At 40.4% G+C, this 17,897-nt stretch overlaps 1 protein-coding gene across 1 annotated transcript in view; it reads left to right on the forward strand.

Annotated features, from left to right (window-relative positions):
• The first annotated feature begins 796 nt into the window (after positions 1 to 796).
• The window catches only part of mtnr1aa (melatonin receptor 1A a), a 71,867-nt gene continuing 54,766 nt past the window's right edge, over positions 797 to 17,897 (forward strand). Inside the window, exon 1 of the mRNA XM_041784314.1 lies at positions 797 to 1,106. Within this exon, the coding sequence (XP_041640248.1) occupies positions 923 to 1,106 (184 nt within the window). The 5' untranslated portion in view covers positions 797 to 922. The remainder of the gene's footprint in view (positions 1,107 to 17,897) is intronic.

The raw sequence follows: 17,897 nt of genomic DNA on the forward strand, positions 1-17,897 counted from the left end.
CCCATTTATTGTTAAACAATAGGATAATTTCCATTCTTTGGATAAAAACTGCAGCCCTTCAGAGTGGGAAGCTATTTGTTTATTATATGCTGCATTCGTGTCTGCCTGTTGGGGTGTCGATATTTTCGCATGAAATTAAAGAGATTAAATTCAGTGTTAATTCACATCTATAAAATATTTTTACAAAAGGAAATGTGTGGGTGATAGTTTTTAAAGCACACATTTTGGATTCAGCGCCTTTCTCTGCATCAAAGAGGAAATACAAATGTGGAAAATGTAAATCCTGAATCAAATTCGAACACCAGCGTGAGCCTTTTTAAGGAGAAGTTACAATTTCCGGTTGTTTGAAGCCTCCCTGAGCTTGTGGGAATTTTTCTGAAACAAAAAAAAAAAACATGAATGATTCTTCCGAATGATAATGAATGGGCTGCTGAAATAAAGCAAAGCGAGCGACCGCAAAGCCATGAATGAACACGCATCCTGTAAATGAAAAAGAAGTAGGACGCTCTCCGTGCCATCACACGCTGTCATTCCTCCTCTCAGCCACCAGGCGTCAGTATTTCTCGTCTCTAAAATATAAACCGCTCGTCTCCGGACTGTTTGATCACATGCTGGGAAGGTTTGAAGTTGCGGCTTCATGTCACACATGCGTACCGACAAAGTGAATGGCACACGGGCGCAGAAGTGACACCGAGAGAGGGAGAAGACAGTCTGCCAGAGCCGAAGAGAGGCACGCGGGGGAGAAGAAGAAAAGAAGGGGGGGGAGAAGAAGAAGCGCGCGTGGGGAGGATGAAGATGAAAGCCGCGGGAGGCTGTAGTAGTATCCCACCACCGGCGTCTCCAAAACCCAGGCTTTAGGGCGCACTGGGAGTCGCGGCACGTTGAATTTGGACCAGTTGAGAAAGTTCAGCGGCGGTATACAATGGTTATAAATGGGTCTCACCTGAACAGCTCGTCGGAAGACCCAACTGACACCGTCCTGAACCGCCCGCCGTGGGTTACCACAACTTTGGGATGCTTCCTCATCTTCACTATCGTCGTTGACATCCTGGGCAACCTCTTGGTCATCTTCTCCGTGTATCGGAACAAGAAGCTGAGGAACGCAGGTGAGTGAAAGTCTTGGAGGGGGGTGAAAGTGAGCGTGCGTGCATGGCGACTGAGCGGCGCGCGCGTGATTAAACTCAGCTGCTTTAAAAGCAAAACAAAACAAAAACTCGGACATTTTTACAGTGGCGCCAGCCTGTGTTAAACTACACCAAAATTCAGTTCTTTTCAATGAAATTGCACCTCAAAAGAGCGTAATTTGGCTCATTCGAGGCGCGTGGTTATGCTGAGTGACAGACATTTTATTTTGGTAGTTTTTTTAACGGTTGTCCATCTTTACCGCGAGCTCAAATCGAGCACCACGAACATGCTTGTGCACGCGATAAAATATAACCATGTTAGCTGTGCCAAAATCGACATTTAATGCTTTTATACCCTCTTTAATATTAATTCCCTCCTTATAACGTCAATATTTAACATATTTCTGCCGTTAAATTGATTTCTATAGTTGCAATATTATTCCTAACCATAGCAGCTTATTGTGATGGACGGCTTAAATCGACCTCGACTTGCCATAGCCTACTTTTGAAGCAGATATTTCACTGCCCTACGCCAAGTACGCCAGCAGCTAAGCAGGCTCAGAGGAAAGAGAAACACTATAGCAATTATTGACACAGTCTGAAGCCACGGGGAAAGCCCAGCGCTGCTTACACTAATGCTTCCCAGGCTTTACCACTATTGATGCTACTCCAGCCGGAAGATTTAGTATAATAACTGTGATGACAACTGAATTTTTAACGCACCTAGTCGATGATGGAACTTGTGCCATACATGGGTGTGCATTTTTTTTTAAAATATTGCACATCATACACCGTGCATTTCATTGCGATATGGGCTGTGGATTAAATTTCAACCCCCCCCCCCCCCCCCATAGTTTGGGCAACATTGACACAGCAGTGTTTGCCTTGCTCTGTGAAGGTGGTAAAACGTCCATAATTTAATAGTCAGAAAGGACAGAAAAAAAGCCCGAGAGGCTCCTGTCATGCTGAGCTGTGCACACAGCAAACTGGCAGCTACACATATCATGGCTGTCATCATTTGGAGGCTGTAGTAGGGCGATTTGCTAAATACACTCCTGACATTACCATTTCACTCAGCACGGAAATGTTAGGGTCAGAATAGATTTACATCATGTGGATAGAGAGCACAGAGAGCCCCCTGTGAGAAATATAAAGCGTATCTAGGATGTACAGGGATGTGATTGACTCTGCGTGAGATTCCTGCAAGCTCCCAATACTTTAACAGAACCACAACTTGATAAAGGGCACATTTTATTCTGAAGTACCCCCTAGATTTAAGCATCTGTCAGTAGATCTGCTCTTCTAGCAGAGCTGCCTTAAAACAAATTTGTCCTGCGTGCCTGTGTGATACTGTAACTGATATTATTCGTGTTAAATTGTGCAACAAAGCGCAGGATAAGAGGAGAGATAAATTTAGGAAACTGCATCTTTGAAGCTGTTCCCTTAATTATTTCTAATCACATGTAAGGAGGTCATAATGCAGCAGCAGCAGGAATTTAATCAAGCATGTAGTTATTATCTGCATATTCAAGCCTTTAATGTTGCATATGAGATTTGAACATTACCAACTTAGAATTACCACTTATTTATTCAGCTCATTGAACAATTCAATTTTCCTTTTCTTGCCACGCTGTGTTGCGACCAAGCCTCCTAAGGAAAAGTCCACCATTTGAGGATCAAAAAGGGAGCTGATGAGCAAACCCTCGGTGTAATTGTGTTTTGCAAAACCGCCCATGAATACTAACCAGTCTCTTCTTACGTAGATTGATGACGTTGTTCGCAGAGTTCATGACTTTAAGGCGCTTTTTCTACTTTCCATTCAAGTTTTCAGAAGACGTGCATGCTTAACTCAAGGCGCTCGCAATTTGCTTTTCAAAGAGCCAGTGGCAAATCATATGCAAATTGGCAGACTTATTGATTGGTTTAAAAACTTTTCCATTCATACTTTCATCACTGCTGGAATGTTTTGATGACAAGTGGGGCTGTCGGTGCTGGCCCTTATCTCTGGGAATTTGATGCTGCGGAGGATTGTTTGAAAGGCTGCCATACGTTTGACTTGGACGAAGCACCAGACTGAACCCTGAGGAGGGAGAGTTTTGACTGCCTCACTTTCTGTCCACTCAGAATTCAATTTCCTGCTGAGTAGATCGAACAAAAAAACAAGCGGGCACGAATTTTGTTGACGTGAACTTAACGCGTTTAGAGACGGCGCAGCAGTGGAACAACAAGGGGATAAATATAAATAATGAGAAATGAAATCCACTTGGTGGAGAGCCTAGCAGGCGTCAGGGGCCACATATTGCAGCAGTGCTGCTGTCTCTGCAAGGCCAAAGTCTCCGTCAGTGCCTGAAATGGCCAGTGAGTGAAGCCAACAACACATGGTGAGCGGTTTGAGCTGCATGGCTGGATACTGAATCAGTGCTGTGAGCTCAGCTCAGTGCCAATAAATCACCTTACATGTACATGGTCTGTTGTAGATAAAGGGAATTTTTCGATTTATGCTGGAGAAAAGAACAAAAGATGCCAACAGGGAATAGCCATTGACCATTTGGCTAGCTGTTTGGTTGGATGAGGACTTTCTCTCAAAGAATATAACCTGATATGGATTTTATGGAGTTTTATAAGAGAAGAGATAATAAAAAATAGATCTAGTGGTGCTGTTTTAAAGCATTGCAGTGCCTTGAGATTAGGTCTGCCTTTTATCAACTATTCAGCTTCTCCATCAGGCTTAAACAAGAACTATATTACTGTTTTGCAGAACATGCTGAAACTTTGTTTGGCCCATACTAGAATATAAATGCAGTTCAGACCTAAAACTTCAGTCCTTGAAACACATTTTAAAGTTAAAGAGTGAACAAAGAAACAAACTCAAGTCCTTAAAACACTTAAAACTGAAGGAATAAGGATGAACAAAGAAAAGAACTTTATCTGATGTTGATCTGTTGGTCCTGCCTTAAACTCCATCAGCTTAATTGTACATACAACTGATATTTAAAGCCCTGCTATGGGATGATATATTCACAGCTGATTGGTTGTAAATATGAGCAGAAATGTTCATAACCTGATACAGATAATTAACTTTAAAGCTCATATCTACTGATATCATGCCTATAATACTATTTATCCCTAAGCTATAAACATCTTCTATGGAGATGTAATGACACCTTTCAATACAAGTGGAAAAAGGTACAAATATGAACAGTTTAACTTGATTTGACAATATATATTGCAGCATTTTTCTAAACCAGCAGAGGGTGCTATCTGCTTATGCCTTCTTTTGTTTGATGCCAGAAGCAGAGGGGTGCTACTTTGGCCAACATTGGCTCTTTTGACAAACACTGGCCTTCGGCAAACGATGAAGACATGAACATATGTCAAGAGCCAATGTTTAAAAGATGTGTTTTAATCAGTTTGCTTCCATTTAGTGCATCTAATGGTTGATTCAGAAGAAGAGATGTATGATTGCGCAGGTGTGACTTGTTGGACAACCTCTGATCTGTTTTTGTGGTCAAAGATGGGAGACACTGTTGGGATTGTGGGAGTTTTGCACAAAAAGAAGTAAGGATAAAAAGACTGACATCAGCACTTTCTTTCAAATTCAACTTATTGTCCCCTGAGGGAAATTTGCTTTGCAGGAAGGTAAAAACATAAAACATAGGAAACACAACCACACAAGTTTAGATACAACACTGACATGGATAAATCCACTAAATCATTATTTCAAACATCGGTATCAGCATCAGCCCTCATTTTTACAGCCGGTGCATCTCTGTACATCTAGTATGGACATGCCGCAAAAACTTGCAATGCAGTTAAAGATACTGACAGGTTTAATCAAAGATGGGCCCATTGGGAAAATCTTTGCCAGTATGAATTGAAATAATACTTAAGCCAGTTGCTGATACTGATGCTGACTTCATTTGGTATCAGCAATTTCGCTCATGTTTGAGTACAAAACCAGAGCAGGATCAGTCCAACAATTGACTTGTTGATCAAAAACATTTCTATAAACTAGAAAAGCACTCGGAGAGCGCAGACCTCTGCCATTAGCCCTATCTCCCAATAGTATAGAATCCTTCAAAAAATTTCCTGGATCCAGATGGTGATCAGGATCACTCCCAAAATCTTATCAGTTCTTCCTTATGCCATTTCTGACATTTTCCTGAACATTTCATCAAAATCCTGCCATAACTTTTTGAGTTATGTTGCTAACAAACTAACAAACTAACTAACAAACCCTGCCGATCACATAACCTCCTTGGGGGAGGTAATGAGCAGTTAGGACTCCTGGATGCCAGCATTAAACTGATACTGTACAACAGATAAAAAGCTGCCGTTACAGGAGGAACATTGCTGTTACCGATGCTGAACCGATGCAACGGTGCATCCCTAGTTTAAACTGATTTGACAAAAATGTATTGCAATATTCTTTTTTTTTAGAAGCTGAGGATGCTGTCTGCTTTTGGTTTCTCTTCTTTGATTTCAGCAGCTTAGAAATAGAGGTAATGCTTAAGGGAGACAAGAAAAAAGGACTATTTAGTAGTTTTAACACCAGAGAAATGAAGTAATACAATCACTCAGAAACTGACTTCAGTCTCATGTTTGTTTAAGAATCAGTAAGTGCTAAAAAGTTGTGATAAAAATCCCATTGTGAACCCAGTGCAGTGATGTTTACCACATCAAAAGTTCAGTATATTGTTACATCCCAGTTTTCTGTGTAGGATTGCATGATAAAATCGGCAGTAAATTATCTTTATCGTTATAAAAATTTCTGATGATATCTACAGCTGATATACTGGACGTACAATTTGAATCGATTGGGCAGTATAAAGCAGGATGAACAGACCTACCTCTTAGTTTTTTTTTTATTTGAATCATTATTAATGCATTAAAAAGGGCCATATTTTTAATTTTGTGCACTCTGGAGCTCACTGTCTATACAGTGCTGTTTGTAGATTTCAAAAAGGCAGGCTTGGTTTTACTCTATTAACAGTACATTCTGCATATAGCGCTCATGCAATGCAATTAATAATGTACCTTTATTACTTGATGTCTATATTTTAAAAAATCATTTATAATTTTGGGTAGAATCAAATATTTTGGTCACAAAACAGGAAAGATTTAATGTTCTACGGTTAAAGAGGTATGTATTTATCAGTACGAATATTGGTTTTGGCTAAAACTATTCTGGAAATACAAACATATTTATTATTGGCAAAAATCCAACATCATTCTTCTCTTGTTCTATGCCAAATATTACTACAGTGGTTTGGCATGCTGTGACCAAAGGGTTAAAATCAACATTTTAGGAAAATCTGAGCAATCTTCTTGTCCACTGTAGTGACCCTGCCCGTCTGTGTGTCATCAGTCCCCTTAGAAAAACAGTTGCATCATGCCCCTCCTCTCTTACTGTAGGTGATCAGCCCAGATTTATGAATGAGAACCTAAAAGGTCCCTTATTTTCGTGCTTCTCTCGTCTTATTTATGTCAAGCCCATCTCTGCTTCCGTTGCACGGACCGTTCTCTGTGCAGAGTCTACACCATTGGAGCTTTAAACAGTGGCTTACCTACTGTACCGCTCGCAGTCTGAAGTGACAGACAAAGACTGACACCTCTGTGCACCGAGCTCTGCTGTTGCAAAACAAACCAAAGAGCTCCACATTGGAGCGCGGCTGTCTGTTTTCCATTGTGACATAGAGTTTATCCTTTTTTCAGCACTGCATGCGTGACTTGGCTGTGTGCCGGCAGAATGTTATTTCAGATTGTTCATTACACGTCTTCTGCTATCTGTTACCAAATTATTGCTCTCAGAGTAATGAATATTTTGAGGCATTAATGCAGAATTAGAAGGTATTTACATGGGCCTCCAATTAAAATGAGCGTTTTAGGTTTCTAAATATCCATTGGCTTTGTTTAAAGATTCTGAACGGAAATTGGCTCAGAGCTCAGAGCTTAATAAAGAGATGATTGTGAAAAGAAAACAAATCCCCCTTCTGTAGATGTTGTGGAGTGGATGCTGATTTTGCTGCATCCTGTTTTATTTTCATTATAAGGGGAGCCTTTTGAAAGACTTGTTTTGAGAATCCTTCAGAGCCGGCTTTGTCACAGCCACACACATCCAGTTTGATTGCAAAAGTATGAAGAAGCAGCTGAATGGACACGTTACTGTTTTAAGTTTGAGATAACTCTACAGAACCAAGGCAATGATGTACGTATGTTACACTGTGCCTATGAAAAAGTTTTCACCTGCTTGGATGTTTTACCATTTTATTGATTGTATAAATCAATCATGGTCAATATAATTTGTCTTTTTGACAAGAAAATAACAAAAAACTCAGTGTCAAAGTGAAAATACATTTCTACAAAGTAATGTCTATTAAATAAAAATATGTAAGGTAAAATAAGTGACAGCATAAATATTCCCCACCTTTAAGTCAGTATTTAGAAGATTCATATTAGGCTGCAAGTCTCAGTGGAAAGGTCTCCATCAGGATTGCACATCTGGACACCGCAATTTTACCTTCTATTCAAAACTGCTCAAGTTCTTTCAGGTTGCACGGGGATCGGGCGTGAACAGGCCTTTTCAAGTCCAACCAGGAACTCTGTATTGGATTGAGGTCTGGGCTCTGACTAAGCCTCTCCAGAACATTCACCTTGTTGTCTTTAAATCATTTCTGTGTAGCTTTCGCTGCATGCTTCAGGTCATTGTCTGGCTGGAATATAAGGCCCCGTCCACACGGGAATGAATTCAGGTGCATACGCAAAAGTTTTTGTCGTATCAGCGTTTCATCCACACAGAAATGGCATTTCAGGTGACTGTAGACGATACTTTTTGAAAACAGGTCCCAGAGCGCATAAATCCATAAACAATTACCGTTTCATCTCCGTGTGGACAGATATCCGTATCTTTCTTGAAACGATTACGTCACACAGCGTAGCTCTCTTAAGGCACCTGCGGGGGTCCGGCCAAAACAATAATGGCAGACTACAGGGTTGTGTTCATGCTGCAGAAGCTACTGAGCTTGTTATGGCTTTTACAGCAAATCTAATGCTCCTTTACCAGCAAATGCATGTTCTTAAATCCAATGCTGAGAACAACCAGAAGGGCAGCTAGAAGAAAGTTTGTGTCACTTTTCTGTAATCTTTTTCTTCTTCTCCTGTGGTGCATTTCTGTGGCAGCATTACAGTGCCACATACAGGCTTGGCATATGCACTACAGCGTTTTCAGCCGTTTCAGTGGTTCTGTGTTCACACAGATATTTCCTGAAATGGTTCTGTCTTTACGGAAAACTTTTTCAAAACGAAACAGCAATACATCATTTCCGTCTCCATGTGGATGGGGCCTAAATCTCATCCTAAGTCGTAGTTCTCTTGCAGATTGAATAAGATTTCCTGTTTTGCTGCATCCATTTTACCCCCTACCTTTACGAGCCTTTCAGGGCTAGCTGCCGAGAAGCATCCCCACAGAATGATGCTGCCACCACTGTGCTTCACAGTGGGAATGGCGTTGTTTGTGATCTGCCAAACAAAGTGTCTTGTCTGGTGTCCAAAAAGCACTGTTTTGGTCTCATCAGAATACTTGAATACTTTTAAAGGCATTGAACAGTTTTGGGTCCAGACATTTATTCAATAATGGAGATCAAACGATATCAATACCTGTTCTCATACTAGGTCTTCAGTTGTCCTGAATTCATAATTGTTTGACTGAAAATGTGTAGTTTCTTTAAAAGATTCTGTACCTTTTGATATCATCTATTGCTAAAGCAATGGAGATTCTATCATTTTAAAACATTTTCTCAATAAAGTAGCAAAAATTTTGCAATCTTCGTTTAACCAATAATGAACCATTACTTGCTGAAACAGCCGTCTTTCCTTCTTTTTGCCATCCAACATTTATCCACAGTGAGTGAACACTTCTTTTTTAACAGGTAGAAACCTGAGTAAAACCAGACTAAAAGACATCTGCCCTTGACCTGATGGGAGCTTCTCCAAGCTTTCCAAACAGCAGTTTCATATTTTAAGTTCTAGCTGTGAAATTCACAGACATGAAGAAGCTGTGTTTGGGTGTCAGGTACTGTTCTCAACATTCTGCTTAATCAATCCTCTGACACCGGTGTCAGTATCAGCTGCTTGTATCGTGTGTTCCCACCTCTGATGACATGCCAGCCTCTTTGTAAAGCCTGCTGGGCCCCCCCACCACCACTTAGGCTCACACAGCTTCAGTTTCACCCACAGGGACTTAGAGACTTGAAGTTGTCATGAGTGAACGACAACACTGGCCAGAAAAGTCCAACTTTCTCAGTGCCACTTTAGAGTTCCTCTTCACATTTTGCTTCACTTTCAAAGTGTTTCCAGCAAATGACAGCAGACTTCTTGTTATGTCACAGCTGTAATTAGCCCTCCTCTACTAAGTGTGTTTTATTTACTGCTGCTTTTATGTGGTTTTGATCTGTTTTCATGTTCTGAAGTGGGGATATTTCTCTCTTTTTGAAACTCTGCTTTTTTGTGATGGTATTAATCGTGCTTGATGTGGTCCCGGTTGAAAGCTTGTAATGTGAAGCAGCAGGGGGTGGGTGGTTTCATTTGCATTCAGACACTGAAACCCTGTTAAGTGTAACATGAGGAATTCCAACCTCAATGTAAGAAAAAGTGACAATAACACTCAATTAACACATGCTATATTTCCTATGAGTTCAGTTGACTTCCCTGCTGAGAACAGAAAATACGCCATATAGTTGTTAAAACCAGGAATATTCCAATGATGACTAATTTTAGAGTTAACTAGAAACAAAATTTGATTCAGACTCATTTAAAGGCAAAAAACATAAAAAAAAAAATCAGGATTTTGCACAGCTTTTTCACCAAGACTAAACACTGTACCAGAGTGTTGGTTAATGCCTGCAAGTCTTGCACTACCAGCTTTTGATCCTCCTTGAAGATTATCTTCCACATGCCTGAACTTTTTACACATTTCCATGTTTAACATTCCAGGTCAAGCCTCCATACAACTTTATCTCAATTTTCCAGGTCAGAATACTGCCATTCTGTGCTACGAGGTGCCATCAGTCTACTGTGCTTGTTTACATTTTGCTAGTAGAGCATTAAGGCAATAAATATTAAAAGAGCTACAGCACCATCTAGTGGTTGGCATCTGCATTGCACATTAGACACAACATGTAATCAGCATGGGCCTTAATTGATAAAGACATTAATAACAAGTTTATCTGATGAATATTCTGGTGCCAGAGTTTGATAATTTTGTTGGCTAATCATGCACATCATTAATTGATACACTCAGCATCCCCTGCAGAAAACATGACAGCTATTAGTGGAATCAAAAGCTGTGTTTGATTTAATAATAACATAAACAACTATAATTTAATCTTGGCATAAAGATGAACTTACAGAAGCCTGATTAAGGCAGTCCTGACAAGGGATGGAGATCCTGCATTTTTAAAAACCCAAAAATCAGTAACGTTTTCCGTTGTTCATACTGCTACCAAGTCCCGTGGGTTTCTGTTAGGAATGCATGATATTATTGGTATGACAGTGGTATCAGCAGATATTAGCAATGTCCTACTCCAAATGCCATTATCTGCACAAAATCAAGGAACCACAAAATAAAGGAGAAGTGAATTTATTAGGAGCAGAATATATATTCTTATATAAATTAGAATAACGGTATTGGTTAATAGGAAAATTTCTGCTGGTATTTACAGCCAATATTTCGTAAGTTTTGCTGTATGAACAAAGAAGTTAGTGGAGTCCAACAGACCTGCATCAGTAGAAGCTTTTTTCTTTATTTTAGGGTGTGTTTTAAGGACATAAATGTGTTTTTGTTCATCCTCAACCTTAATATTGCATTTTTTAAAGGCTGAAGTTTAGGTCTAAACTACATTTAGCTTAGATATCAGTATCTGTATCAGCCAGAATTACTTATCGTCAGAAAACTAATTTTGGGCATCCTAGTTACTGTGATATAACAGCAATTTATCTGACTACTGATGAAAAACATTATTTCTTGCTAGAGGGAGCATAAGCTTAGAGCACATCTAACCAGGAAAACCTATCACAGACAGCGTTTGGGGAAGGGTAGAGCCTGTGAAAAACACTTGGAGGGTGATTGGCTGAACGTTCTGTCTGTCACATCTTTACAGGCCAATCAGAGCAAGAAAACGTGTGACGTAGCCACTACCAAGCTGCGCCCCTACCGAAGGAGTAAACTCCATATAGAACTGCATATCGTGAACCATGGTAACTGTGGACATGCCAGTACACGACTTTTGTCGTTTTTGAAAAGAAAACAACTCACTGCTGTTCTTTGTTCTACTTTTAATGAAGAAATGTTGTCAAATTCTGATAAAATGTATGCCTTAGCAGCATCCACACTAATGTCCTCCGCCATCATTGCACCAGCCTCTTGTTGCTGCTTGCTTACGTCACGACTCCGCCGTGTCCGAAAGTACTGCCCGTCGTCACTGATTGGTCCTATCACTTTCTAACCGGACCCAAATGGTTCAGACTGGAGCTTTGCAAGATGAATTCGCCAGTGAGAAACACAGAAACGGGCGTATCCATCTGCTTTCCAAGGTTAGAGCACATCAGCATTGCGCATCACATTAAACTAAAATGCAGTACTTTCAACTAGGGCTGGGCAATTAATCCAAATTTAGATGAAGATGTCCTACTGCAGTTTTCCAATCGCAGGAGCTGCAATATATCTTTGACCTGAAATGTGTCAAAATACCAGTAAAATAAAGTTTTTGAGGTAGAGACGTTATGCTCTACACATCATGCTAACATTAAATTGTCAATTTCTCTAGAATTATTTGCCAGAAATCATGTTACTACTAAACCATCGTTCCTTTGAAACCAAAAATTCAGATTGAATTTGCTATATGAGTCAAAATCATATATTTAAAAAAATAGTCTTAGATTAATCTACCAAATATTGATTTGTAATGATTTATTGCTTGTTCATTGAGAAATACATAAGATGAAGAACATTTTCCGAATCTTTCACCTCTAGTTAAAATGATCTAATATTGTGCTGGTTATAATACCGAAGGGTTTTTTGATTGTGTTTGCTAAACAAAACATAAAATGACAAACCTAAAAATAATTGCATATTAAATCAGAATCACAATATTGGGGGAAAAAAATCACAGATTATTTTCTCAAAACGTTCAGCCCCACAACAAACATTGCAATTTATAGCTATTACAGAAAATTGATACACTTATGATCGACCTTAATGATTGGGATTGATGCAATAATGCTGACAGCTCTACCAGGTAGAGTATATTAATCCAGTTTTAGAATTTGCATTAAATTTAGCAGAATAAAAGCTAATCCACTGTCTTAATGAGCTGACAGAGGGTATGATGTGTTCAAGGTCAGCTGGTAAAATGGCTATTAGGACAATGTAATAAAATGTCGTGAGATTTTTATATAGAGGACAATATTTTTTTTTTCTTTCAGCAAAATTAAACAGGTATAACAGATGAAAATATAGTATTTTAAACCTTTTAACTCAGGCTCCACCCAGCTAATATCACTTCTGTATAACATGTGTTGTCATCTTTCTTAGCATCAATAGTGCAGTACTGATAAGGACTCGGATCAATAAGGAGTATCAATAAGGGTCTCAATATAAAAATTATCAACCTGACATTGGAGTGGAGTTCAAACTTGGATGGTATTTGTTTTGTTTTAGATTAATTAAAATCCTTTGAGTCATTAAGGAGCAGTGTTAGGTGCAGTTTTAAACAACATCGGACTGTTTGGAAGGAAAACCATATTAGGCATGGATTTCTATTTAAAGCAGAGAATGTCTGACATCTCGATACACATATGAAGAGGATCATTTTGTTTCTTTTTCATGAGTAGTGCATATTCAGCATTTCTCTAAAGTATTGAAGAATTTCGCGGGAGTCCGAGTGGGCCTCAGAGCTTAATCCATGAAAGGGGCTCTCAAAGACTGAAGAGGTGAAAGGCTACAGAGTGGGCCTGTATGTGAAAGTTGACATAAGAGGTACTGTACTGTATCCACTGCATGTTTTTGGTCAATACCGTATCAGATTCTACTCCCTGAAAATAAACATTCTCAGAGCAGCCACATATTTTGTGCTCTCCATCATGATTGAAATATTTGATACAATCCTGAGTGTTTATCCAAGAATTCGTTGGAACCTGGAACGAAAGCACGAGGAAGCGCAAACATCAACGCAATAAGACGACTTTATTTAATTTGAGCTCTTACTATGGCTGACGCTGTCCTGTCTTTCCTACTGTTCTCTCGCAGATATGCGGAGGCGCAGAAGTCACAGCTGCTCACTGGGTTTGTCAGTTTCTGTGGTGCTTGCTGTGATAAGCATCAGGGCAGCACAGTATGGTGGAGCAGCTTAACGCTATCAGAAAGTGGAAGAAAAGGGCTCAGCGGTGGAAAACACGGACTAATTGGGGACCCACAACAGCCACAGGGTCATGACTTTGCAATTAATTTATAGTTTGCCTGAGCTGAATAAATGAACATTGAGTGGCAGAGGATAAGGATCTCCTCCTTTTTACTCATGAGGCACTTAACTCCCTGCTATAGATTGGTTAATGCCCCTGCTGTCAGCCTGGACATGAGGAAAAAAAGCAGTGCCTGCTGGCATCCCCTGATGCTGCTCTGCACCTGATAACGTACAATCAGCATTAACTGTTGCTGTCAGGGCTCTTGTGTGTCCGTGAACATGTAAAGCACTCGCTATGTTTTAATTAATTACAGCTGGCTTGCATATCTACTTTAAACAGATTTCCAGTCAGAGGGCTTTTTGGCTCTCGTAAGGATTAAAACTCAAACATTAGATCACACACACATCTAATTATGTAGCTGATACATGCATGGCTGTAGTTGCTCCACTGGGATTGTGTGCATGATGTTATCCTTGTTTGTCTTGCCTACCTTGTCCAGCTTGTTTTCTGATGCTTTTTTTACTCCCAGAGTGAGGGAAAAGGTTCATGGCAGTACATGATAGAGGAGATAAAAACAAAAAAATAGGGAGGGATTCTGCGAAAGAGGCTTATTTTTTATTCCGAGAAAGACACTCGATAACAATTCCAGTCATTTTACTATGTTACTTCCAACGTGGGATATAAAAAGCAGCAATCACAGAGAAACAGCTCTGGTTTTTGCTCTTTCTTGGCACTATTTCAGTCTTGGCAGGTGCCACCTTGTCTTGCAGGTTTTAGGCCAGCGTCCAAGGTCATCTGAGGAAGAAAAATTGACCCAGTGAGCACTCATTTGACCTAGTCAACTCTGCAAAAGATAGCTCTTCTTCTAGACATTGTCATGATTTTGTAATATTTGCTGGATTATCTGAGCACACAGCCTTTGTGCAGTAATCCATTCTGGATATTTGACTTTTTTTATCAAGCTGCATGATAAGAATTCCCCTCTGTTTCACTTCCTCCTTTACATTCTACAGAGTTTTGCGCCCCGTCTCAGTCACCCACCTTTTTTGTACTCCTCCTCCTCCTCCTCCTCCCATGCTTACTCACCCTCGCACACGCACACTCGCTTTTTTTCTTCCTCTTTTCACTTAAATTTGACCTTCCAGGCATCATATTCCATGACACCCTGTCTGCTTGCATCACTCTGATCCAACACCCCCACCGCTCTCTGAGGACGTTATGTTGTCAGACAGCATACCTGTGGAGGAATTCTGCCAATAGCGCTTTGCATCAAACTGGTTGGGCAATCAGATGGTTATCACACAAAGCTCTGTGCATTACAGATTATATAATGGTCCAGCAGGCAAATCAATACACTTTGATTTCTTTAAGTGTAAAACAATGACCAGCATGACACACGGTTGAGTTTAACAAGCTGAAGCTATGGGCATCTGGTCTTCTCTAGCCCGTTCCCCCCTCTGTGCATGTTCCCCATGTCCTGCTCTCATTCTGTCGCACACAGGAGATTGTGTTTTAACTTCAAAAGGACAACATAATGAGTCTATAAATACTTAGACATACATGAGAGCATATTTGCAGCCATTTAAGATTGCATCCCTCCCACTCGGGCTAGCCTCCCCCTCTTCGTCTTTCCATGCTTTCCTGTGCTATTTTTAATCATTTACAATATTATACAGTGCAAACTTGTTTCTGCATGAACGGAGCCCGGGATGACGCACATGGGAAGCTTAAGGCAGTGAGATCAAGTAAAACCGAATGCTCATCCAAGGGGAACTATGCATAACACATGCATACCGCGGAGTGCTCGCTGTAGAGTGGGAACTGTTTGATTACGCACACATACAAACGCAACGCCAGGCAGCGGGAGCTCGGAGGTTAGAGATGCTGGCTGGTGATTAGAGGGATGCCAGTTTGAATCCCAGTCGAGAGAAGCAGAATGGGGGGGGGGGATGCTCTCCATGTTCAAGGTGCCCTTGAATAAAGCACTTAGTCCACCATCGCTGCTCATTGGAACAACAGAGGAAGACGGTGGTTGGACTCAGCAGCTTCCAGCTGTGAGTGCGTCAGATTGTATGACTGTTAAAGGAAGTGCTGATGAAAAAAAGAGAAATATGCAGGGTCAGCTGATCCTTCTTGAATACAATTTGTTTAAACAAAGGAGCAGATGCACAAACTGAACCCTTATTTTGAAATTTATTTTCCTCGATTTTTACAGCCTATTTCCTAAAAGGATGCAGCCTTGTGTATGAAGATTTACAAAACAGTGAAACCCCATATTTGATTTGAAATATCAGAAAGACATGCCAGGTGTTGGAAATGAGAGGCGCTATAAGAAATATATGCCCATTTTGAATTTTATTACAGAAACAGGCTTCAAAATAGTTGGGACAGTGTGAGAGACTGCTGCAAGTAGTGTAACATTTGTAGGGCTGTATGGTTTCCGTGTTAACGGAATCACTGACAGAATCGCGGAAATGGCCAATAAAAATGGAATCTACTATTCTACTAATCTACTAAATTGTGGGAATTGAACTGAAATGCTGTGTTTTCAAGAAAGAGGAACATATATCTGTGGAATATGTTCCGGGGAATCACGAGAGCGGGGCACAAATGCCTCACTTCACAAACACTCACCCTGCCCTCTCCTAAACAACACAAAGCACGTCAAAGCAGCTGCACGACAAACACCGGCAAACATCACGTAAGCTCAACGTGGGGCAGAACCGTGCGACATAATGTTGCACCTTCAAGAAAACTCATCCGTGCTTCAAGTTATTTCACCTCACCACACCAGAGTCATGGAGAGAGAGAGGTGTGTCTGTGCCTAGGCTCACCGCTGAAGTCACAACTATAAAACCTACTCATCTCTTCAGGGCTTTAAACTCGAGTCAGACAGACTCGAGATTTTATGAAGTCCTGTAGTCTAAATGGTTACATTCCAGTATCAGTTAGCTTAATAATTTCTCCCATAGAAACTGTACTTCCCTATGGTTGCTTAAATAGCCAAGACGTGTTTGCATTAACCAAGCAGCAATCTCCGGTCCTGAAAAATGAAGCCAATGCAGAAGTGCAAAAAATTGCAATACCCCGAGTGTGCACTTGAGGCTGGCTGCAGGAACACAGGTTTACAGGCTGGTTCAAAACACCAAACGAGTCTCGTTAGCTAGTGTCTTATTGTGCTCCCACTGTAGGGGGGTGAATTTTTTTGTACCACGATGGTTTGGATTATATGTAGGATGAAAGCTGATTGGCACATCTCATTTGATTGACAGATAGCTCGGCAGGCAGAGGCCGTTTCTGTCAACTGGAATGCTAGCTAGCAGGCTAACAGGAAGTCGTGCTTAGTGGACAGGCCGTTAGGTTGATCCAAATTTCAGTTAAGACGGCGATTTCAATATGGAAGCCTCCACGGATTGGCTTCAAGAGCTGTTTGAGTCCGCCTATTGTAAGCAGACCACTGGCGTCACACGGGGTTTGTCCAATTCTTTCTACAGTCCATGGCATTAACGTACCGGTCTGATATGAGGCAGACAGAAAGACAGCGAGGATGGGGGGAGATGATGAGAGAACCGTTACAGTCAGGAGTAAAAACACAATGCAGCATCAAACTGCATGCACTGTTACAGAGTGTGAGAGTAAAGAAAAGTTTAGATAACAGGTTTACTTAACCATTTAACCTTCATGTTACTTTCTTATTAAGTTACTATCACTCTCTGTTTGATGTGATTATACATGTGGATGTGTCTTAAAATGTTGGAAATATCTGACTGTTACACTGGTTATAATAATTATTTTATATCAGGGTTATCAAAAACGGCCCTGTGGCCACCTGTGGCCCTTTTTCGATAAATTTAAGCTTATTTCTATTTAATTAGAGAACATTTTATTTATTTACATAAACAGGACACTCTTTTCATGGTAAAATTAGTGGAAAGGTTAAAAAAATGGAACTCCAAAAAATTAAAACGGAATTTGGTAAAAAATAAAATGGATTTCATAGGGACCTACATTTGAGAAAAATGTTTTCAAGCTAAGTTTAAGGGGAAATTACAGAGAATCCTCTATCCCAACCTTTTTCCTTGGAGCAGCACCTACTTGTACCATAAAAAGGGTGACCCCCTTCATGGTTATATACCATAGACTGTAGAAAGAACTGGACAAAGCCTGTGTGACGTCAGCCATCTGCTAACAATAAGGGGACTCAAACAGCTTTTGAAGCCAATCCGTGGCGGCTTCCATATTGGAATCGCTGTCTCAACCAAACTTTGGATCAACCTAACAGCGTACAAGAGCCCGCCCACTGAGCTTGATTTC

The sequence above is a fragment of the Cheilinus undulatus genome, linkage group 4 (genome assembly GCF_018320785.1).
Source record: "Cheilinus undulatus linkage group 4, ASM1832078v1, whole genome shotgun sequence".
NCBI classification, from domain to species: domain Eukaryota; kingdom Metazoa; phylum Chordata; class Actinopteri; order Labriformes; family Labridae; genus Cheilinus; species Cheilinus undulatus.